The sequence below is a fragment of the Danio rerio genome, chromosome 7, assembly GCF_049306965.1.
Source record: "Danio rerio strain Tuebingen ecotype United States chromosome 7, GRCz12tu, whole genome shotgun sequence".
Classification (NCBI taxonomy): Eukaryota; Metazoa; Chordata; class Actinopteri; order Cypriniformes; family Danionidae; genus Danio; species Danio rerio.
The window spans coordinates 28,160,810-28,186,616 of record NC_133182.1 but is presented as its reverse complement, the minus strand read 5'-3'; the positions used below and the strand labels follow the sequence as shown (position 1 = coordinate 28,186,616).

Below are 25,807 nucleotides of genomic sequence, written 5' to 3'. Positions count from 1 at the left end.
ATGAATTTTAATTAACTCTGCAACACAAGGCCCACACTCCAGGATGGTTTCCAGTCACAGCTGACCCCAAATGCAGTATGCTATCGAACGGGGATGCACTCCAGGCCTCCAAATAATAAAAGAAACAATGGATCGCTCCATCACTGACCATCAATACAGAAGGAAAGCATGATACGTGTCACTGCACTTGTGGAAGTCATTCCTAGCAGGCTTTGTTCCTTTCTAATGGCACTAAAAGCAAAATATTCTTTTTAATTATTGTCAAAACAGTCCTCCTTCACACTGATCCACACAAACAATTAAAACTCTACATCCTGCATGTCAGATCAGTAGTCACCAGTAGTGTAAAGTAAAAGATTACAAATACTCAAACTACTGTAATTGAGTAGTTTTTCTCAGAAACTGTAATTTACTAAGTAGTTTTAAAAATGTGTACTTTTACTTTCTCTTGAGTACATTTTAGAGCAGTATCAATATTTTTACTCCATTACTTTCCTTCATCCTGCAGCCACTACTTTATTTTTTCTTGTCTGTGTTGATTAGAAAAATCAGTCCTATGATTCCTGCCCAATCAAATCGCACATAGAAGGTAAATCACATCACAATGAACTATGTCAAGACATGAGCCATTTATAATTGCAGCAAACTGTTTGGAAGCATTAAAAGTGTCTTAGAAGACGTCCAAAATCTGTACATCCATTGACCCGGAGACTGTTCAGATGCATGTCACTGATGAGAAGATGACGGATGTTTACTGTATGATATCCGAAATGGCCTTAAACACCCAGCAGGCACAAGACATCAACATGACGCCAGATTAGCGTTTTATCCCAACGTCATGAAGACATTGCATTTTGTTTGAAAATGAAAATCGTGTAGACATCAGAATCCAACGTCAGGCTGACGACGTCAATGTACAATTTCCATCCTAAAAGCAACCAAATATCAATGTCTAATGATGTTATAGCTTGACATTGTGTAAACAATACTACTATGACGTCTATCAGATGTTGGATTTTGGTTGCCATACCTGACAAATAAATGTCAGCATTCTTCGTCAATATGACGTTGGTTTAAGATGTTGGCTCAACGTCATTTGATGTTGTTATTGGGCATCAAAATAAATTTGTCCTAATTTGTTGGCTAGACTGAATTTTGGTTACCTAACATCACAACCTAAATCTATCCTGGTATTAATGTCTATGACATTGTGTGCCTCCTGGGCAATGACTAGATGCACTAAAGAATGTTGTATTTACACACATCCACATATTACATGTAAATGCATCAGCTTTTTACAGTGTTATACTCATTACTCTTAAGTACTTTTGTAAGGTACAGTATAGCTTTTACTCATACTTTAAGTAATATTTAAAACAGGTACTTTTACTCTACTTGCCCTACATCTTTAGGCAAGTAATCTTTAGGCACATCACTATTTTTACAAAATGGTATTTTTTGCAGTTTAGACGGAGACCATAACTGTACTGTTTTCAAAATCCAGTTTTATTATTGATAGGGATATTGTGTAAATAATGTAATAAACCACTTCAGAGTTTAAATGTGTCAATTATGGTACACATTACTTTACAGCTCCTTTATTACAGTGTATCTGTACAGTACTGAGTAATATAAATGACGTTGGATTTTGTTTGGAAATGAAAATCGGGTTGACGTCAAAACCCAATGTCAGGCCAACGTCAATGTCCAACGTCCAACCTAAAAATCGACCAAATGTCAACATCTAATTATGCTACACCTTAACGTTGTGTGGACATTGCCACTATAACATCTATCAGACATTGGATTTTGGTCACTTTCCAACACAACCTAAAATCAACCTAATTATTATTGGATGTCAAAATAATCTGACGTCATGACCTAAATCTAACCTACTGTAATAGTAATACCTTATGATGTTGTGTGCCTGCTGGGAAGGGATACCCAAAAATGAAAATTATGTCATCATTTACTCACCCTTCACTTGTTTCAAATCTTTTTGAGTTTCCTTCTTCCATTGAACACAAATGAAGATATTTTGAAGAAAGCTGGAAACACTGATCTCCATAGTACTGTATTTGTTTTTCCTATTATTGATGCCAATACAGGTTTGCAGCTTTCTTCAAAATATCTTATTTTGTGTTCAAGATAAAAAAGAAACTCAAAAAGGTCTATAACACCTAAGGGTGAGTAAATACTGAGTAAATATTCATTTACTCACTTGAGAGTTTCAGAATTAGGTACAAGTAACTACACTGTAAAATTATTTGAACAATTAGTCATGACAGCATATGTTTTTAGTTTGTTGTAACTTATTAAACTAACTTAATTATGTTCGAACTTAATTTTATAAGTTATGCAAGCAGTTTTAAGTCTGTTTTACATAATATAAGTTAAATGGACTCATAAAGTTAATCTTAATTCAGATTAAAAATTTAAGGCAACTAAGATTTTTTAGGCATTTATTTACTGTTATTATTATAGTAAATACAAAAAACCCTGTGTTACAAGGATATCATTAAATATCAAGATTTTTTTTTTATTTTTTTATTTTTTGTAAGTAGTGTTCTAACAGCATGTGGCTTCTCTTATTATTTGTTATTGTTTCTCCATTTAACTGTCAGGGGGCCTTGTGCAGTCCAGCATTCAACTACAATGGGCCACGCTTTCCTTGTTCCCTCAGTTTGTTGTGATTGGATTAATTGGGTGTCATTCACTTCACAAGAGGTCAGCAGACATACATTTGTGGTCAAAAGTCATCCATCTATCACACTGCTGAAATGAAAAGTCAGACATGTCAAGCAAGAGAAGAAGAGAGCAAAGGCTCCAACAATGGATTTTAGGGGCAGGGCAATATCCCAATCTGCTAAGGTTACTACAGTCTATAGTTCAAATTAAACTACAAATGAATGTCTAGGGGCATGGCAGATTTGCACCCTAATGTCTTATGAGCAGATATGAATTACAGTTTCATAATTTATGTCTATTCATCACCTGCTTCGAGGAGTTCCAGATCTCAGAGACATGAAACAAGGCACATTTTCATCTCTACCTTGACAGTGATGTACAATAAAAGCAAATGAAAAACTAGTATGCCAGATCACTTATGGACAAACAGAGCACTTGTAACCTCTGCATCTCTGCTAATGGTTAATCTGGGGTGGATCTCTGCCTTGATTGGATAAGAGTCTCCGCAGGGCAGGTGAAAGCCCATCAATTGCCCACCATGAAACAGCAATACTTGTATCAGCAAAGTAACAGCTAACAATTATATTACCAGAGCCAAACGTGCTCTCCTATCTCACCACTAATCAAAACACAGCCCATCTGTTGTGTTGTGGCTCTCAAAATGACTGTTTATCTGAATATGGAAAGTGAGTCGTCTAGCCTATCATACATATCTAGGAGTATTATTATAATGACAAGAGCGAAGAACGAGAAGAAATTAGATCATGAGAACTGCTTAAAACGCTTTTTAAAAGCTCAAACCCTCTTTTCTCTATTTATAACACACATCACAATCACACAAGAACACACGTACACACACACATCCCCTGTGAGCACTTCACAAAAACACTCACACACACTCTGTTAGACACACACACACTTTCCCTTAGCTGTGCTTTTGTGTTTTGTCAGAATTAATGAGAAAAGTTCCCTTGCCCTAGGGGTAATTAGTGTCCTTGGAGTTAAATAAGCTAATACTTAGACACCTCTGGCACAAGCAATTATGTTTGTGTATTGAATAATTGATTCAAAGAGGGGGGAAGGGCTGCTAATCAGATCTGAGCATAATGAATTGATTTAATTAACAGGGGAATCCGTGGCTCTCTGGGAAGCGCGCGCATTTATTCAGTAGCAGGAGCGCGCGGAGCGCATAAATTGGGTGAGAGAGGCAGCGTGAGCATGCTGTTAGGAGTTGTCAGCCTCAGAATTGGATTTCTTGAATATAGTTACAGTTTCGGAGCAAATGAGAACTGGGAGGAACACGTTTCTACTCCGAGAATAGCTTCTTCGCGGCAGCTCAATTTAAACGGGAGTTTAAATTAGATTTGAGTTAGTGCAGTCGTTTCATTTTCGAATGGAATGCACCGTGGCGTCTCACTTTAGTTTTAGACATCGTTAATTGCAAGCGTGGATATTATACTGACGCGCTGCGCACGCGAACGCGACTAGGGGGACATCGCTGCATGTAATCTCCGAAATACATTAAACAATAGAATAACCGACGCATATGCTTCTCTACATGGCATTCTGTCTCTGAACAGCGGAAAACCAACACAGACGAGCCTGTATAGTTAAAGCTTGTGGCAGCAACGCGGACGATTATTATTTTGTTGTTGCAAAGCAATTTCTTCTCAGAGACGCGAGCGGCGCGCGCAGAAGTGTGCTGGAGCCGAGAGCGGATCGCCTGGAGCCGGACTCCTCGCTCCTCAGGACGATGGTGTTAGACAAGGAAGAGGGTAAGTGCACGGATGATTGTTAGTGCATTCATTTGCTCCGCATGACTATGAAGAACGCGGGACAGTAAGGAAACGCAGCATTTAGCGTCCATTTTCCCTCTGAACGGCACTTTCATGCTCCAGTTCGTTTGTCATATCAAACGGACACGTACGTTCGCCAGGTTTACATGAGGGAGAGAGCGCGAACGCGACTCTGAAACACTTTGAGTCGGGAGAGACATGCCGAATACGGTGTACTTCTCTCACTGTCCATTTGTATATGAATATTGATAATCTGTTAGAAAGACGTAGCGTCCGCATTCACCGCAGTGTTAGTTAGAGCTCGTGCAAATCTGTGAAGTTACGGAGATGTTTTATCAACAGCGGGTGTCTTCGCTCACAGGTGAGAGCATTTGAACCTTAACCTTTACTGAAAGATGTAAACGACAACATTTATACATCACCAATTGGATAGCAGTGTATTGCGTTTGTAAACATGTCAGCGTTTTATAGCCATATGAGCAATGCACTTCTCTGTATTTACGCTGCTGGCTGGTTCCTATGGAAACCGTTTATAAACTTTTCTTTTGGAGGTTGTGGTGCTGACAAGTTTGTGGTGAAGCTGAATCCCGTTTTTTTTTTTTTTTTGTATTCTAATACGTTTTTAAACTGTGTTGAAATGGGAAATAATCCCTTTAAAGCGTCTTTGACCTAAAATGCCTTTCTTGTCATGTTTCTGGGAATACTGTCATCACACACACCTTTAGTTTTAGCCAGGGGCCCTTTCCCCCCCAAACTAACGGCTTGCATTTCAGACCCATATTTATGTTTGAAAATGGATATTTCATATCTCTTTGAGCCAACCATCCTTTCACTAACCCATCTAAAAACCAATAAAGAGATTGCCGTAGAAACATAAATTGGTCTGTCTCGCTCAATCCATGTTGCGCTAATGTACCCAGATTAACTCAACTGTAAATTGTCTCCTTTGGATGTCTGTCTTGCTAAAAGTTCCCCATATGATTCATGATTCAGATTGCTTTTAACAGCTATTGGCTAAGCAATATGGTAAATGTACAAGGTGATGCAAATGGCATTAGTAGGAGAGGATGCACAGGAGCATGTAATGCAGTCAATACTACATTAACTACTGATGCCCAATTACAGAAGCAGGGAGAGTGGCTTTTAGGAGCATTAGGACTTACAGAAAAGCTTAGATCACCTGCTGCTCATTGCCTAAAAGCTTCACCCTTTGCGTGCTGGTGCCGACCAACTGCGCTGGCATTTTGGCAGGGATGGGGAAGCAGCTTGGATCTGCTTTCTCTCTCTCTCTTTCTCTCTCCCTCTCTCTCATACACGCATATACCAACACAGATGCACACACACTTTTAACTAACACAGGAACTGAACAGATAAGTCTGATCCTAATATAAGGCTGTGCTCTAAATATATCAGAGGTACAGTATTCTCAGTTCAGTACATCTTGTACTATATTAAAAGTGAGGGAGGAATTCAATGAATTGTGAAACCCTTGTGAAAGAATAACCATAAGCACGACTTTCATGTTGTCTGTGAACATGAACAGGTCCTCAGTACGTATTAACTTACACTGTGATTCTGCAGATTTAATACAAAAAATAAGTCATAATGTTGTATTTATAATGATTTTGTAAACTACAGAAGATATGTATGTGTTTGGTTTTCAATAACTGAACTTTTAAAGGCTGTCAATGCGAGTCTTTGAAATAACTGCATCCTGCAACAGAAGACTTATCTAGTTACCTTTTCCTCAACATCCTCCAAAAAGTGTGATACGAAGCAGTTTTGCTTTAGTTTTCCATCCACAAATTCACCCTAAGCTGTTGGGAGGCTCTATTAGGAAGTCTTAAAATATGTACAGTTTCCTATGTGAAATATGAGGTCATTCAAATCGCTGTATACTATGTAATGATGTACTAAGCACAGGAGATTGAAAGTAGAGCGATGCGGGGCTTGTGCACACTCTCGCTATTGTACTACTATTACACTGCCTTCCCAAATTATCAGCCCTTTCACATTTCAGCTTTGCTGCCTTTGTCATCAGTTGTCCTTGCACTGTATTTGATCCTGGCAAAAAAAAAGCTGTACTGCTTTCAGGCAATAGCACAATACCATTTAGTACTTTCTTCGCATGGTTTGGGGAAATGTGTTAAGGTACAGAACAAGCACAACTCCTTTTCATGACTACCTTTAAATAAAAGAAGCTCTCGGTTGACTTTTAATTCTCTCTGGAGAAATACGCTATTCAGCCATTTTCTTTCCCTTCAAGGTATTTAAAACTATCTGGATTGGATGGAATAATTGGGTCCTCATTGTGGACTTGTTCAGGATTGATCATTCGCATCGCTGGACTCTGTAAAAACCTGAAAAAGAGAAAAGAACACCTTCCATTCTTCATTCTGATGATAAATTCTTGGTTACCGTTTAATTTACGAGCCCTGCATGCCGACTGACCAATGAAATCCGTTGGTTACTAGCGCATGTACTTGAAATGCAATGTTTCAAATGAATACTAGACCCCTGATCTGTCTGCTGCTGTAATAAAACTCAGGGCTTCAGGCACCGGTTTTTATTTTGAAATAATAAGAATTGCTTCATTCTTTACTCGAGTTACCATGGTAATTCTGTCTTGTAGCAATTTTATATTGATTTAGAGAGTGGACAGTAATATTTCTTTTCCGTTATTCCCCTTTCTGTGGGTTGATTTCTAATTTCCACTTGGAGATTACTTTTATACATTCCTTAAGTCTTTTCACTTTTTTCATCCTGCAAGGTAATTTTCTCTCTTGTATTTGCTATTTTCTCAGCTTATTGGCTTGTTCTTACTCTAAATTAAACTTGCCAATTTCAAATATTGAAATTACATCAATGTTTCTCTCGCCCTGGGTCTCTTGCAATATTGCGCCTGGATTCGGGGCCTAATGCTTGTGTTCCTGCCACTTATATTGCTTCAGCCTGAAGAAATTCCTACTTTATAAACATTCCTCCTGATGCAATTACAGTTCAATATATCTGCAACTGATGTGTCCTCAACACAGAGATCCGTCATTGCTGTGTGGTCTTTAAATTGCCCTGTTTTGAATGCATGATGGTTGGACACATTCTGATGAGGTTGAAATGTTAAACATTACAAGGTGATGCCTCCCTTTCAACAGCACAAAATTGGACAGCTGGCCATACTGTTTTACCATAATTGCTCGCAGAGCCTTTGCTTAAAATCTGGGGACACAATACTAAATTTACGACTGGGCCCCCATCAAAGGACCCCGGACTAATGTTTCCTCCATTATAAAGAGAATAAAAACTAAAAAGTCAGATTTAAGCAGATCGTATGTGATCATCTAAACGTACATCTCACGAAACCTATTTCAGTCCCTATCCCAAGGCACTTGATCACTATCAAATTGTGCTTTCTCACATCAGTGACTGCAGATGTATATCATTTTCCATCATTTCACCACAACTCAAAGGGGACCCGAAAATAGACTAAGGTTTTAGCGAGAGTTAAAGGTACAATTCACTTGTCTATGATGCAAACGGCTGTGCTCATCAGAACCAGCTCGATCCCAGTCCCTTTTATACGAACACTTATTAAATCTACACCGCACACGTTTACATGTCTAAACACTTCTTCGACACTCAAGGGAGCTGGCTAAGGCTCACGTTGCATCCATATGTTCTGTCATGACAGCATGTTTTTAGGAATCCTTCACAGTCTTGCTTCTATTTCCCTGTGTAAAGATGTAGTCATTGGCAAGTTTGCTAAATAATTCCAATAAATATGGGATTTTTGAAAAGCTCCAAGGACGTACAGTCCATCACTGAAGCATTGGGAACACAGAAAACCTTTTATAACATCCTCAGACATGCTACCAGCGAGATGAATCGTCATTTTTAGGCTACCTTTTAAAATGTCTCGAAGCAACCTTATCTTTCACCTTGAGTCCTGAGACGAATGCAGACAGGTGCAGTGTTCAAAAGAAAGGGGGAACGAGAGAAAACAATATCTAAGTGTTTTGTATAAAGCACATTTACTCAAACCTGCTCTAGCCTATTGTAGCTTTATCTTAAAATAAAAAAAACACTATATAATATTGCACTTGTGCTACAATGTCTGTAGAAATATCAGTCTTTTTCTTTTCAAATTTGCACTGCTCTGGAATTCTCTACAACAGTAGCTTCTCCCTGTGGACATGCTCCAAGTAATAGTACATATGCTCTGCTGAAAGAGGGATATACAGCTACATATTGATGATTTTACACTAGGTGGTTTTTAATTTACTTTCCTTTGGTCTTTAGACCACATGTTATTCCCTCGTGTCACCTTGTCGCAGCACCTCTTGCTAGCACGTCGCGCTGCAAGGGTGAGTTGCTTCGTCTATTGCATTTTTGTGTGATCACTTTCTCCCCCCCAACCCACACACACAATCAGACTCACACTCACACACACTCCACTTTCTCTTACAGCAGGTCGTCACACTTGGCTCCATTTCATCAGTTCCTCTTCCATTCCTGTATTCATTTATTTGTTTATTTTTTCTCCCTCCTTTCTTCGTTTCATATCCTGCCGGTTGTCCTATGACGCTCTAGGAATGTTACTTTACCACTGACTTCGACCTATAGCGCTAGGTAAAGAACAGCACCGTGACCTACAGCTCATTTCACGACCAAGTTCTGCTGCTGCACTTTTGAATGTTACTTTTTGGCATGACCTTCTTGTTTTAAAAGGTTCAGCCCTTCAAAAAAAAAAAAAAAGTACAGGTGGCCATGCTAATGAAATAAATGACTAGCATACTTTGCTTAAGGTCTCGTCCTCCCTGCCAGCTCTTTCCGTCCGCCAGAGACACTTTTATAAACTCCTCATTAACCTTATCACATTCTGTAACTTGATAAAAGCTTTTCTAATGATACCTACACTGATATCCACATTTGCCTCTAATGAAGTTAGAAAGTGCAGCTCAGGGTATCATAGCCGTTCATTAGTCTTGCCTTTATGGAAAAAAAAATGTGATTGTGCACACCTTGACTTTTTTCTGTAAATATCAGATGTGATGCTATGAAAAGATGCCAGACATGGTATTTTTGATAGAGAAAGAGAAAGCCTTGTTGCATTGTGAATGTTTATGAGGGAGCGTAATGCAGTTATGAATGATTAATGCAGAAATAGAATCTTGTGGCATAATTGTAACCGGGTCTGTTTATGCATGCGAGTTTCCATCTTGTTATACATTGATCTTCCATTATGCCTATTAGTTGGAAGGCCTTTTTTAATCCCTCCTGAAATGCTCCCAGGATACATATTCGGAGGAGTGTGTTTACCGGAGAACTGCAGGCACGCACTGATAACCGTTGTGGTTTTTTTTGGATGGTGTGTTTTGTTGGTACATGGGTATGTGAGCATGTATGCACACCTGCATGGATACGTGTTTAACGTGTGCACGGGCATGCATGTTTATGTCTGTGTGCAATTGGTTTGCATGTTCAGAATATATTTACCATGCATGTTTACATGTTTGAATGCATGTGTGCAGCATGTCTCGGAGTGTTGGTGAAGTTCAAGCCCTCATTATAGCTGATATGCATCTGTGTTTTGCAATGGAGCTGTTAAAGATTAGTGAATAGCAGAGTGCAGCGCGAAGAATTCTTAAATGAATAATGATTCACTGTTCAATATGATTCAATTTGTCATCCCTGGAGGAGTGAGGAAGATAGTCAAACTAGTGCTTTTAATGCTTTTAGGCAAGCTACAAACCTACAAACATGAAAATGTAGATATATTTTAGTGTTCTTTATAATCAGAAAGAATACAGTTTCACTGTCTTTATTGTTTAGATGTGTGTGCTTTATTTAAAACAAAACTGTCACTATGGTATTGAGATTATTTATTTTAGTAATGCGTCTTGTGCTTGGCTTTAGTTATTTGTGCAAATATACAAGATTTTTATATATTCATTCATTCATTAATTCATTCATTTTTCTTTAGCTTAGTCCCTTTATTTCTCAGGGGTTGCCACAGTGGAATGAACCACCAACTTATCCAGCATATACTTTGATGCCCTTCCAGCTGCAACCCAGTACTAGGAAACAACTATACAGTACACTCTCACATTAACATACATAAAGTGCATCCCAAATAGCATACTTGGGTAAAATTTTGTAGTATAAATAGTGTAAGCAGGGTGTTCACACTGAAAGCCCTAAAAATAAGAAGTGCACTTTAAATACCCGAATGATGCACTCATTCAACCGGTAAAATGAAGTGTGGAATAATGGACACTTGATGCACTCAACGGCCGCAGCTTTGCTTACATAGCAGAAAGGGCGGAGCTTTTGGGCACTGACGTTAGATTACTCTATTTATTATGGATTGTGAAAGCAAAATTCTCCCTACGGAAGTGATTAAACTGCCTCCTGATGGTGAATGCAGTTATACTTATGGCAGGCATTATTTTGTAGATTGGTCAAATATTTCACTAGTTTGGCACCTGTCAAACATCATCAGGTAAACTGTTTGAATTTCCGCTTGGTAAAAAAAAACGTTCCATTTGGGATGACACTACATTAATATACTATGCTGTTGAGTGTGTAAATGCATAAGTACATAGTGTATAGGTGCATAGCGTAAATTGCACCATTTGGGACGCAGCTATACGCTACGGACAATGTAGCTCATTAAATTCACCTATTTTTGCATGTCGAAACCCACACAAACACAGGGAGAACATGCAAACTCCACACAGAAACACAACACAACTTACCCAGCCAGGGCTCAAACCAGTGACCTTCTTGCTGTGAGGCAACAGTGCTAACCACTTAGCTACTGTGCAGCTGGATATAAATATATAATATCTAAAATTCTATATATGAATTTTCAGCATAGTCCAGCCATAAGTCACATGATCCGTCAGAATTGACACTATGCTGATTTAATGGATGGATGGTTAAAAATTTTCCACACACGTGCACACAAACAAATTATTGAACAGTAAAACACTGTATTTTAGGAGTAATTATTTAATCCCTGTCATTTTTTTTTATACTTTCATGCTATATCTTTATTTCAGACAAAGTTTGTATTCTGTTGTTCAAAAAGAAACCAAACAATTTAGTTACCCTTCCTTCATGTTTTTATTTAGATTTTTTAAATCTATGGATTCTTTTCATCAATATTTGACCTATTCTGACTAGGTCACTGATATAAATATAGGAAACATGTAGGCTTTTTCCCTTTCTACCCGGACGACATAATGAAATCACCCCCCCCCCCCACCAGCTCAATAAGCTTACCATATATATATATATATATATATATATATATATATATATATATATATATATATATATATATATATATATATATAAATATGCCACAAACCGATAATAACAAACCTCATGTAAAGTACTTAAGAAAATAGTTCGGAGAGAGAAATCCAATATAGCCTGTGTAAACACATTCCATCCAAATATTACATGGATATTAAAATCTATTTCTTTTTTTTTCTTTTTTTTTAATAAAAAAGCCACAACATATAAGAGAGGACGCTGTTAGAGAAAGCACTGGAGGGAAGCTGGCTAATGGAAACTCAGTCCACTTAATGAGATACTAACTTCCACAACTCATTGGCTGACCTTCGATAAATCAAATCTTGGAATACCTAATTAAAGGCAGTGATTGCCGGTTAGTTTCTATTGTTCCTTAAAGGGGAAGGACACAGTATTGGTGAGGTTGATTTAATCAATGTTCAGTGTGAGGGTTCTGATCCATTAGAGTGGCAGCTGTGGTCCAACGCTTGGCCACTCTGCTTGGCTTTAATTGAAATTGGAAACTGAGCACAGGCTGAATAATGCTATCCAGCCTCCTTTCTACTGGCCGCTGATTTTTTTTACCCTTTCTTGACACGTATAAACACGACTGTCTCCCATGCACGGTTGGAGCTTATAATGGGGTGGCTATTCGATTTAACTCTTGAATTCTCCAGCAACAGTAACCTTGGATGATGTGTGGCCATTCAATCATAGTGCTCTCAATGCTGAAGCACACACATTTACTTGTCATCTAAGCTTGTCATATAAACGAGGACATAACAGGCCTTATTTAAAAGCTAATTAAGACTAGATCCAATCCTTAAATCTACCCAAAGAGAAGAAAATGTGATTCTGGCAGAGTACAGTTACTGTAGCTAATAATTATTTTCATATTATGTCCAGTAACACATAATAGCCGATATTAATATAAAAATCAGACAGATAGTTCAGTGAAAAAAGAAAAGTTAATTTACCCATCCTCAGGCCAGCGAAAATGTAGGTAACTTCTGTTTTCTTCATTAAAAAATGTCCTTGGTGATTTCACATTGCAAGTCAATGGCTACTGGCACTTTGAGAGCCCCCCAAAAAACTGTACAGGCAAAGCAAAATTAATACCCTTTGCTCCTGATGACACATTAAAGTATTATGAAGTGAAAGAAAACAAGAAATTCAACATTACTCACACTTTTATCCCACAGCCCTGCAGACAGTTCTTTGAGTGTTTATGACTGAATGAGTCTAAAGCATGAGATTCATTTTCTAACGCATAATGCATATACATGGATGCAAACTCATGTGTGCTGATACTGTATGCTTTTTGTTTTTATATAGGTTACAGTATTTATTATAAGTAATAGTGTGATGAACAATACAACAAATGCCCTCGCTCTCCACTTTCAAATGCATCAGCTCACATGTTTGCATCCATATGTTGTCAGTTGCAGAAAGCTCAAACTCTAGATGTCAAAAAAGAAGGCGTATTCATTTTGTTTTGCTGTATGCTATAAACGTTAATATTTTATTGAAGAAACAAAATGTCTAATCTTGGATGGCCTTAACATGTAAATCAACTGCAACCTACCCCTTAAAAGCACAAACAACAATGGTTTTTATGCCATTAAATGAATATATTTATATTTAAGTTAATCAATTAAACTTTATGCCAACAGACTGATCACCAAGAGGATTAACCCTAATGCTATGTTCACACCAGATTCAGAAGGCACGGATAAATCATAATTAGATTCAAATTCAAATTTGCTTCATTTGTGCGTCAAATTCCCTTTACAATACATGCGGAATTGTATCATGGGCAGGACTTCCTTTTGCCTGGTGACTCTAGCTTCTTTGCTAAATAGCTAACATGGATTTTATTGTGAGAATAGCTGTGTTTATGTGCTATTGGAAGGCTGAAAAAGTGCAGAGTCCACTAAATCCTTTCAGAGGTGCACCCAGCTCTGTGAGTTCATCAACTCCTTCAAAAACTGTACCTGGATGATGGAGGCTTTCAGCGGTGCTTCCAACTGAGCCGAGCCCAGTTTGATTAACTGTTGTGCGGTGTCGGCAAAAAGATTTCCCCTTGGGACACCAACAACAGACTATTTGTCATAATCACACACCTAGAAGAGAAAGCCCTTGATTGGTTAACGTGGCATTAATGTCAGCTGAAGTTCAGATTTTCCAGCTCAAGCGATTCTAGCGATTCGTGTTAAATACGCAAAATGCCCAACTCGTGCCGCTTCATTCGCACAAATTGCATCCTCCATGCCGCAGGATGTCTATTTACAACTTAGCATTGACTTAACCTGTAAATCACTTGTGCTTGATGCTTTATTCACATCTGGTTGGAACGGAGCATAAGGCATAAATCACTATGACTTTAGCATTAAGCTGGATGAAAGTATGAAAATACCTTGCTTGCTTACTCCCAGGGCCATTTATATGAAGGGGTTGATATTTAACCGCACCTTGTTGGTGTTTCCCCCAACCTGGAGGACCAGGACATACTGTACACACATACACTACGAACAATTTAGTTTACCCAATTCACCTATAGCGCATGTCTTTAGACTCGTGAGCGGTGAGCACCCAGAGAAAACCCACGTGAACACGGGGAGAATATACAAACTCCATACAGAAATGACAAATGACCCACCCGGGGCTCGAACCAGTGACCTTCTTGCTGTGAGGTGACAGCACTACCCACTGTGCCACCATGTCACCCAAAAAAAGTAACCTAGACAATTAGATTAAATGTTGTATGATAAATATACAATATTGTTCTTCATTAAAAAATCTAATTATTGTCAAAATCTACCAAAACCATGTATCAATAAACAGGATTCAAACCGTTTGCCCTAAACACTAATTATTTTGGGATAAAAAACAAAGTATCTACATGCACATTGGCAGTGACATTGGTATAGTCCTGAAGTTTACATTTGTACAATGTTCACTCTGTTGCTTTAGAAAACAACGTTAGATGACTGCTAATTCTTAACTCTTAACGTTAATGCCACAAAATGTTTGCTTGATTAATCCTGATACTGTAAATACTAGTTCCAATGTAACTTGTAGAACAAAAAAATCCTTGGGAAAAAAAAAGAAGTGCAACTGTTGCAATCCAACCCCTGCTTTATTATTTACCCCATAAGGAGACGGGCATCTGATAGAGTGTTCGAGTGACACAGAGGCCCCACACACCAAACAAATGCCTCCTGTGGTGGATTTGCATTATTCAGCTCTAAACGGAGTTGTGCTGCATGGTGTTTCCTCCATTTTCCACCTTGCAGCATGGCTCTGAATGGCACACCTGTCTCCTGGCATATCTTTTGAAACACTAAATGTGTAGTAATTGCCGGGGAGAGGGGAAATTCATACATCACTCCCTAACCTTGGGAGTGACACAAACTTTAGAAGGCCTACATTTATGCCTAGCCAAATGCATTTTTAATGTTGGCTAAAAAGTGTTGGGGCATCATTGTGCGACGGATGGCGGAAAGAGGCTCTGACAGTGCTAATGGTTACATTCTTGCCAGGAGTCATGAAGTAGCAGATAAGATTGTCCTTATTATTATTTTTTTCCCTCAAAGTATGAAAAGATCTGGAGGGAGAATAGATGGGTTTATTCCTTTATTCAGATGCAAATGCAATCTGTGGGAAAAGAGGGGGGGAAATGAATTGAGTTCATATATATATATGAAGAGTCATTCATCAGCAGGGATATTGACAGTTTATGCCTTCTGGTGGAGTAAATGGAAAAGCTGCCATCTCCGAGCTCCGTCTAAATGAAGACCTAAAACAAACGTGCACTGCGGGTATACTGTAGAGAACAACTTCCAGACTAGTGACGCTAGATTAGCTGGATTTGGGGTCACACACCTCCCTATTCTTTCTCTATAGAGTGACTGATTGTTCCTCTGAAACTCTTCTAACCCCCGAATTGGGCATGCTCTCTCTCTTCTTTCGCACAAGCTTTTCTGATTCTGGTCTGTCGGCAGCTCACCTTCCAGAGCTGTTTTCTCACCATGCTAGTGAGCGAGCGCCAAAGTGTTGGAACAACTTGCCTCTTGCAATAACACTGCCAGTTTTCGCACGTCTCCAAAATAAGCAGTAATGAATTTAATTAGATAGCTGTTGCACATCTCTCTGATACATTTCTTTTAATTAACCCCATGTGAATAAATTAAAATTAATAGGAGAAAGAAAAGTGTAGAGCAAAAAATAAATAAATAAATAAATAACACGCACACACAAGCTAATGAAGTTATCCGTTAATTGGAATCGCATCTGTTAGCCAAAGCTTTAGCAGGGCACTAGGAGCTAACAATGTGTTTAGTAAGCCTCTCAATCTCCTCAAGCTAGACAAAGAGAGAGAGAGAGAGAGAGAGAGAGAGAGAGAAGGCCTTGGGTGCTAATGCTGACTGCAAGTGTAAGAAATGCACCTCTGACGTGATGGAAATGACCGCCAGGGCCTGGAGAAAAGAAACCCCCTGTTTCCAGGCCCTGCTCTGCTCAGACTCCCCACGCTGCTTTGCTTGAAGCTGGGCCAGTGTTATTGCAGGCCTAATGCGGCTGCCTCATTTGGGCCGGATCAGAAGTAATTATGCTCGGGGAAAGTGGCTGCTGACCGCAGGGGTCAGGACACTTGTAACATGTGAAAAGAGCAATTATTCCCGGAGACAAAACCCTCCCTTATCCTGGGCACTGCCAGGGTCACTGTGAGGGAGCAGCTCTGCTCCGTTTCACCAGGGCTTATTAGCGGCAGCAGGCTGCTAAAGTTTGTGAAAGTGCATCATATTAATGAACGGCACCCTCGTTCCAACTGCACCGGTCGTGCCAGCCAAGAGTCTCTCATTCTTTTTTTTTCCTCTCTTCCTTCATCTTTCTTTCAGTCAAATTTACTCCTTGTCCAAACTTTCCCGGGGTGTTAATTATATCGTAATCACAGCAAGCTAAGCCTGATTTTGTACACAGAGCAGAGAAATATCTAATCGTGTGCACAACTGCTTTACCTTAATTTGCCCACAAGCCGCATACCCTGTTCTCCTATTATATGCCAAATGATGTCCACCAAACACACAAATCAATGCGTTCCAGACTATTCTGCACAGGGCTTATCAACTAGGATCAAGCTCTTTATTCATATGTCTGTGTTTCAGCTGGCATATTCTACCTGACATTATTACCAGATGTGTTTTGTCTTGGCGGTAAAGGAGAATGAGTGTCTACAGGCTCAATTACAGTAATGATGTTGACTGATTGAAAGGAACTGATTCACGCAGACAATGGCAGGACATCTGCCTTAGTTCCCCATTAACCTCCACAGTGGCTGGCTGACAAATTCTACTACAGATTGCCATGGCCACAGAGTTTGCACAGCTTACACACAGAAAAGCCTCCCATACATAGCTTTATCTAACTTAAAGGTTTGTTTTTTTATAAAAGTTTGACACAAGTTTTTAATAGTGTTAAAATAGTCTGTTAGTTTTACATAGTTTTCATGCATAATTGGCATTATGATCTGGCACTTAAATAACTCAAATAATCAACATGATTTGTGCTTTGGCTTGCAGTAAAACCCTCTTAGAAATGCTGCCTCTTAAAACATCCATCTTTAAATAGTTCATTTTAAAAATGTTTTATATAAAATAAAAATGTTGTCATTTTAGAGCATTTTTTTGCATCAAATAACAAGAGGTTGCCATGTTTTCAGATATGTTTAAATGAATTATTCAATGACACAATACCAAGGTTTTTACTTCAAAGAGTTATGAAATCAATATTTCTTTCATACACAACACAATAAACATTATTTTGACCAATTGTCATTTTCGAAAAATATATATTTTTGTTTATAATTTGGAAATGTTAACAGACCTTTATCAAATGAAACCAGGAAGTGGTTCCATTACATAGCAATCGCTATTAGAACATCAAAATGTTTCTGTTTAATGTTGTTTATAATTGTTTAAAATCGGCCAAATCAAGAAATGCCGAACAGCTTTTATGGACTTTCAAGTTTTCGAACACTGAGATGCGCAGAATCGGTGAAAGTATGTTGATGGTAAGTTCATCAACAAAAAGCAACTAAACTAGAGGGTTATTATTGTGGAGCACTTTTTTCTCCCTTGCAAAAATAAATGAATAATATTGTAGACTATGCACCTATGCTTTTGTATTCTTCCATCTGTTATTTTGAGATGCCTGTAAGATATCCGCATCGTGAAGAAACCACAGTAACATATAATAATCTCACAAAGTAAAGTCTACAACTCTTTGTTAATGAATGCTACAGAAAACTGTAGCATAGTAAACTGATAAACTGTAATAAATATTGTAACCTTTATGTAAACTATGTTGGTGCATTGTGATGGTGTACAATTATAGCGTAGAAAACTGAAGCCTTTTGAATATATTGTTTATTACTACAGTTGTGTCTTACCACAGCAACAATATAATTACTACAACAGTTTAATTCAAGTTATTAATGTATAGTATGCTTCCAAACACTATAGTATTTACTATAGTATTTTTTTTCATGTAACGTAATGGCTTATGTCTACCGCCTCGATAAGAGGCAAATATATTTTGGTTCAGGAGAAAACTCGGCCCTCTTCATGATATAAGGATCAAGCCCAACATATGTGGATATTTTCTATTTATATCTCCTCTGAAATATGGTATAAATCTCAATAAAAATTTGGTATAAATAGCAATATTAATTTTAATAACAAATATATAATTTATAAATGTATACTATTAAAGTGTAAATTAGGTATAAATCACAAAAATACGGACTTTCCTATGTCTCCTATTCAGTTTTTTACTTCCTGCCCTCCATCTGAATTTCGCGTGTAACCAGAACCACTTGAACAATCTATAATGTAGTCTTACTGTATTTGAATGCAAGAGCATGCTGTATGTAAACAATTCCTTAAAATACATGACTCGGGTCCAGGTGAATCCAAAATCAGCCTAATTATTTCAGCTTTTATCACATTATTTAGCTTTTAAACCCCCAAGCCAGCTAACTTCTTAAAACATATTTTTGCACATCCCTACCAGGTCTTATTTAATTCCAAAAACCTCAACCAAAATATCAATTCCATCCAGTAAGGAAACTGCATCTGCCCTCTCTCGGGGTAAGCTGCAAGTGCTTATCAAGTCCACAGAGATCATCTTCATCACATGCCTTGGAGACATGCAGTTAATATCATCACAGACCTCTCCCATCCCTGTCACCACCAAGACTTCCTTCTGGCAAATGGTTCAGCTCAATCAAAAACTACAACCTCCCATGGCTTGATCAGCTTTCATTTGTCACACTGTGGCCTTCTGGTCCAATCTGTCTCAACCACCATATACACTCAACTCCAAAACACTCTCTTGCCTCTTTTCAGAGTCCTATACCTTAAAAGACCGAAAGCCTCTAAGCTTACATTACTTTTGGAATCATTTCTATTTCAATTAAGCGATTCTTTGTATTGCACGTTTGATCTCGCCTGCCACCAAAAACAGTTTTTCATTCCCTGCTGGTGTTTAATATTTTGGAGAACACTTGGGCTCCATGCATGCATTGCTGCTGTCATAACCAGAGGCTGTCATACATGAAAAATCATGCCAACAGCTTTGCGACAGATGACTGCCTGTAATCCCTCATACATCTGTAGTTCAAGTCTCTAACACTTTGTTCCTCTAAATTGGTCCCTTTTTCAGATGTTTTGAGGTCATGCTTTATGCCGTCTAGGTTCGTTTAAGGGCACTGCGGGATCCATATGCAGAACCTCATAAAGCCCAAAGCCATGTTTATATTTGCCCAAAATGTATTCGTTGACATTGCATTGAGAAAAAAAAAAGATTACATTTAATTTGTTCCAAACATGTACTGTACAGTGTGATTGGGCAAGATCACCCATAGCAATGTGCATAGCTAATCACAGTTGTGTTAATATAGAGCTATATTAGACAGCTGTAAGTGTTATACTTGTTTATTACAAGAGTTTGACCGCACAAGTAAGAAACAACCACAGTCTCTTAAACCAAGCAAATTCTTCTGATAACGATACAGATTTCGGTTTAAGTTGTTAAGGCTTCCAAACTTTAAAGAGTACCCCAGCAATGACTAAAGCCACAAAATTAGAGGGTTAATTAAATGGCATAACATTTTTAGAGGATAGATTTCTTGGTGGCTGAAAATTCAGTACATCTCTATTATCAACACATTTTTAGATTCCCATTGTTGCACATTTTTGCTGTGTGATTGGCACTTAGATTAATATAGACAAAATAAAGTCCAAAGCTTATCATTGTTATTGACAAGTTTTAATCATGATTTTAATATAATATTATTTATCGGCCCAGCTCTAGATTCACAACTTAAGTTTAACAGCTGAGCCTAAGTCTCTGTCACTAAGTCAAAGCCATCAGTTTTTAAAGCCAGTAATGAAGGAATATTGAGATGCTTCATTGAATAGCTTCTTGTATTATGTATGATTATTGTATACAATATATAAGAAATGAAAAGTATTGTCCTCATTAACAACCTTATGTTGGTCCCTATTAATATAATTGACTCACTAAACACTAGTTCTTCATAGGCATGGGACGGCAACCATTTTCAAGGTATACTGCAGTTTGGAGGAGTCAAGGTTTTTAAACCGCCAGAATTTAATCATTCATTCATTTATTCATTCATTCATTCATTCATTCATTCATTCTAGTTTTTTAGGACAACAGTATCTCCAGCAAAATAAATAAATAAATAAATAAATAAATAAAAGATATTTGCATTAATTGCATAACAATGTAACCAGTCAGTCACCATTGCTAACACATACTAAACATCTCTCAACACCAAATTCTTTGATTATATACTATTACTATAAAAACTTCACTGAACATTTAATAATAGTCTTTAATAAACATAAGCAGCCAGTTCCTAATCAGTTTGTAAACACTATTAGGTTATGTTTGATATTGGCATGAAATTTATATATTTACACCAATTAATATAAATATACACAGCATTGCACAAGTGTCAAACTCCGTTCATGGATGACCGAAGCTCTGCACTAAACTAAATGAGTACTTTAGGCTTGTTTTATACCTACAGATAGGTGTGTTGAAGCAGGGCTGGAACTAAACTCTGCAGGGCTGTGGCCTTCTAGGAATTGAGTCTGACACCCTTTTTAATTGATAAATAAATTCAAAAATAGTTGATTCATTTCAAAACAAACCAAATAAAAAAAAATGTTTTTTTGAATGAAGCATAAATCTAAGATTTTTTGTTTTGGCTTTTTGTGAGAAGAAAAGAAATACTGAGACTAAAATGTAACTAAACATATCTTTTTATTTAGTGTTGTTCTACTGTTGTATTAAAACACCATAACTTTATTTCATCCTGAATATAAAAACATATTTGGGCACATTTTTAGTTTTCATACCTCAAATTATAAGGTCATTCTAACTGATTTTCATAAGCTTATTAGCAGGGCATTATTTTGTACTCTAAGGCATTTTTGTTTTGCAAAGGAATGACACGCTTAATGTCAGCTCACATGCCATTAAAACAACAATTATGATAGAATCACAAACTTTAAATATATTTGAAATTTCTTTTATATACTCTGTAAAAAAAAAAAGAAAAAGAAATCAACATCATAGAGATTTATTGGGTGAGTAAATAATGCAATATTACGCAACCTCTTTAAGACATTTCTGTAAGAATAGCAAGCACAGTCCAATCAGTCACTCTCTTTGTGATCTCACATTCAAGCCTAATATCCCAGTGGCCCCTTCACCTGCCCCCATGGAGAGGCCTCACACTGAGGTGTCCAGCTAATTAATCAGATCTAATAACAGTGACCCTGCATACAGTAAAGTTTGCATCATCTCTGGCTTTCAACTGTGTGCTCATTAAAAGATGCAATAAAGGAAAAAGAAACCGACTACAAAGACAAACAAATCCTTCTCTCTTAAAATCTCCCCTCAAAGATATTATAATTGTGCTGTAATGCTTTAAAACGATTCCTTGACTTTTTTTTCCCTCTTGCTCTAAACCTTAAATACATCAAAAGGGTACGACTGATTTGATTTTTATGATATCCACAAAAATGGAACTTGAAATGAAGGCCTACATAGAAACCGGATCCTATCTTTATAATGGAAAGTACATGGTCTGACAGTTTCAAATGCAAAAACGCATTCGTACATATTCGACTGAGATAAGGTCTTTAAAGGGTGGATGGGCGGAAAAGAGGCGGATGACAGGGTGCACACCAATTACTAATAGCGAATGATTTCTTTTCCTCCTTTCTATTTGTTTGGGAGAAATGTTTGACAAGGCAAACGTTGCCACTTGAAGGGGGGAAAAATAAAACGCATCTACTGTTAGGATATGAATCAAGCGGCAGATAGCAGGATATGCTTTTTTTGTGACATGGAATGACACAGGAAGGTCAGCGGCACTTGTATCTGTTAAATGGATTGGATTAAGTGAGAGCTGCCTCCTGAGTTTGCGTCTCCGTTTATAATGTTCCCCTTTTTTGTTCTGCAGGACAGAAATGGGGGAAGGGTCGACAACCGAGATTCCAGGCTGTGCAAAGAATGATGACAGGTGCACTCTTCTGTATAAACCCCAAAATACCAGTTTGCTGATGTCAGAGTCAACATTATGTACTTTTATTCAGTCATTTACTCTGTCGTTTCAGGTTTAAAAATGTGCTGAGGCTATATAGGGCTTCTAAAGCCTATCTCAGCTGACTTTTTTCATTTTTCTTTTTTTCGGAAAACAACAAGAGGTTTCTCCGAGATGGCAGAAACAAGATGATTAGCTCAGACAGAATACAGCGCTCCTCATATCAACTAACTCATCCTGGAGGCTGCTGCTCTAGCCTGGTGAGACAGAAAGCGTTAGCCGCCTTGAATTTGGGTTAGGAAACCTGTCACAACATGACGTTGCCATTCAGTTACCCACAAACCTGAATCCATCCAGGTAATTACAGAATGGGAACACTCCAAGGTTTCTCACACAAACGAGCCTTGAGTGGTTTACTACACAAAGGGTTAAGCTCTTTACTGTTAACTTTTTTCTTCAACCAACATGTGAGTTGTTAAAAGGTGGGTGGAAAGCGGGGAGTGTGGGGGGGGGTGGCCTAAACCAATTATGTGTGGTTCTCCTGAGGTGGGGGAAACGACCTTTGTGTATAATTAGTTCTCTTATTTAAAGCAAAGATTTTGAATAGAATAACTAATTAGCTGTCATAAAAGGCAAATTAAAGATTTTTGTGCCATCCCTTGGGGAACTGAAGGAGCCTGATTCCCAAGCTCGTTTCCGTCTCATGCGCACACTCACGTACAAACACAGACACACTTTTTTCCTCGCAGACGAGCGCTCTCTCTCTCCTCATTAAGACTGTTTCTAGTTCTGTAGAAGGCTGACAGGAGAGCACTGTTGGCATACCTGCAGAGTGCACCTCTAACAAGCCATGAAATGCAGGTAGAAAACGACCGCCCTCAGCTAGTGTGGCTTCAATTTAAAGGCTTTTTACCTTCATTTATACTGAACATTGGTATTTATAGCGAGTTTTGTGATCCTAATGCGGCAGCTTCAAGGGGCCCGTATTGGGGCCGGAGGGGGGGCGGGGAGGAAGCTGGAGGGGGAAGCGCACAGCTAATTGATGGCTCCCATCAGTGGTGCTAGACCAATTAGCTTCCCTCTTTTTTCAGTTCTGATAAAGAAATAAGATGGTTGAATACCACCAGAGCTCTTATTCACATCCAAGTCATAAATTTAACTAACAAGCCCTCGCTCTCCTGCCCTCTTTCTCTCTCTCTTTTTCAGTCTTTCCTGAGTGCTCTCACATTTTTACCCTATTTTATAACCGAGGAAATGCTAATTATATTATATTCATAGCACCACTGATGTGTGGACAGTCCAGAATCACTGAACAAATCTGAATGTAGTTAGGGAATACTGTATATGCAGCACATAGGGAAAGTGGGAGAACGAGTTCATACCAGATCTGTGCACTAATCAGAATTGAGAACGTCTTTTAAATTCTCATTTAATCCCTTAATTGGAATGGAGATAACAAACCGTACGCAGGATATGATTCAGATTTTGAGTGTAAGGAAGTCCAGTTCAAATGAATGCACTACAATATGTAACTAGAAAAGTTTGGTTTAAAGTTTCAAAATATTCTGCATATTGTCCAACCCTGGAGAGCACTAAAAATCCACTCAGAGTACAATGCAAGGTTAGTCCAGTTAGAGGAGAATACACACACTCCAAAAAAAAAAAAACATTAATATGCTGATAGTTGCATGCGGGGTACTGGATAATGGAGTTCATGCCCACTGGCGTACATTTGTTGATCATGTACAGTAGAGCCATTACCGGACATTAAAGCCGGAGCTGAACAAGAGCTGCTGCCTGTGACCTCTGCCATCAGGATACTCTTAACGGACATCTCGTCTCATACACAAATGCACTAACAATAAGCTAAGCACAAGCCTTATATAAACATGATGATACTGGGAAAATAAGAATTTAAAGGGATAGTTCACAGAACAAAAACAAAATGTTTGTTGACAACTTTTCTTGGAGGGAAGTTGTTGTCCATACACTGAAAACCCTGGACCTCAGTGTCAAAATAGAATCTTTGTAGTCATTTCTGACAACATTTTGATTTCATGTACATTAGGGATGCTCATTCGGTAAATTTTGCCAACTCACAACTGCCGCTGGTTAACCGAATATTACCTGGTCAGATTAATATTGAATTATTATTTAATTAAAAATAATAATGGACGAGTCTATTTTGTGTCTGACATTATAGATATTGCATAAAAAAACAGATTTATTTGAACATGTGAACAACAGCATACAGAACATATTAACAACAGCACATCACCTGCAGTGTTTCAAACAGCACAGAAAACATTCATTCATTTTTTTTTGGCTTAGTTCCTTTATTAATCAGGGGTCGCCACAGTGGAATGAACCACCAACTTATCCAGCATATGTTTTACGCAGCAGATGCTCTTCCAGCTGCAACCCATCACTGGAAAACACCCATAACTTCTCATCCACACACATACACTACGAACAACTTAGCTTACCCAATTCACCTATACCACATGTCTTTAGACTTATCACTCTTTATGAAAAATATGCATTTAATCAACGGAAACCCCGCCTCTGCTTTCATTTGATTGAAAAATGGAAAAGACGCAACTGACGTAACACGCTTTTTCCACTCAGAGTTTTTTCAATTGCGGGCACACAGAACGCAACGGCAAAAATACAATGTGCGCAAGGTGCCACAAAACGCTCACAGTCTTTAGTAAACCATTCAAAAGATGCCCCTCTCAATGCACAAAGCGTGTTTGCTGTGATCGTCCCCTTGTGCACAGGGGCCGTTTCTGGTATCTGGCTGAGATCAAGACCTTTTATTACGATTGGCTAGCTAAAGCGATGTACTCCTAAGAAGGGAGTGATCACCAGAAAAGGGAAGTCCTAGAGTAAAATGAAAAAATATGATACACCGGGGTTGTGGAATATGGAAAAACTGTCTCCACACGGTTTGCGTCTGTTTTTATATTATTTGTTTCTATTTTATTTATACTTGTCTCTTTTATTTCGGTTTATGTAAAGCACTTTGAATTGCCACTGTGTATGAAATTTGCTATATAAATAAACTTGCCTTGCCTATGCAGCCATACTTTAAAATTATATATATATTTTTTTATCATTTAACTGTTTGCGTGGAGAGTATTTCTACACTTTTCTGTACTATACAACTGTAAAATGGCTAATGCTTGAATGAAAAGCCCTCTGTCCAGACAGGTCTGACTCCATTCAGGACTGGGGGCTTTTAATGGTTTGACCATCCGGGGCCCGATATATTGCTGAATGACGGGGGGAGGAGGCACGAGGGAGGGGTGTCAAAGGGGGCATCACACAGGGCTTTCTGAGAGAAATGTGTTTTGAAAGCAGAGAGCAAAAGAGAGGTATA

General features: G+C 38.2%; 1 protein-coding gene across 8 annotated transcripts in view; it reads left to right on the top strand.

Moving 5' to 3' along the window:
- The first annotated feature begins 3,875 nt into the window (after positions 1–3,875).
- The window catches only part of lmo1 (LIM domain only 1), a 39,269-nt gene continuing 17,337 nt past the window's right edge, over positions 3,876–25,807 (top strand). Inside the window, exons 1-3 of one of the 8 annotated variants that reach the window (XM_073906145.1) lie at positions 3,878–4,463; positions 22,345–22,404; positions 22,587–22,685. Coding sequence is in view for 4 of the 8 variants with exons in the window: in XM_021477388.3 (XP_021333063.1) it covers positions 4,812–4,845; positions 22,345–22,404 (94 nt within the window). In the remaining 4 variants the exon portion in view is untranslated. 8 annotated transcript variants of the gene reach the window in all.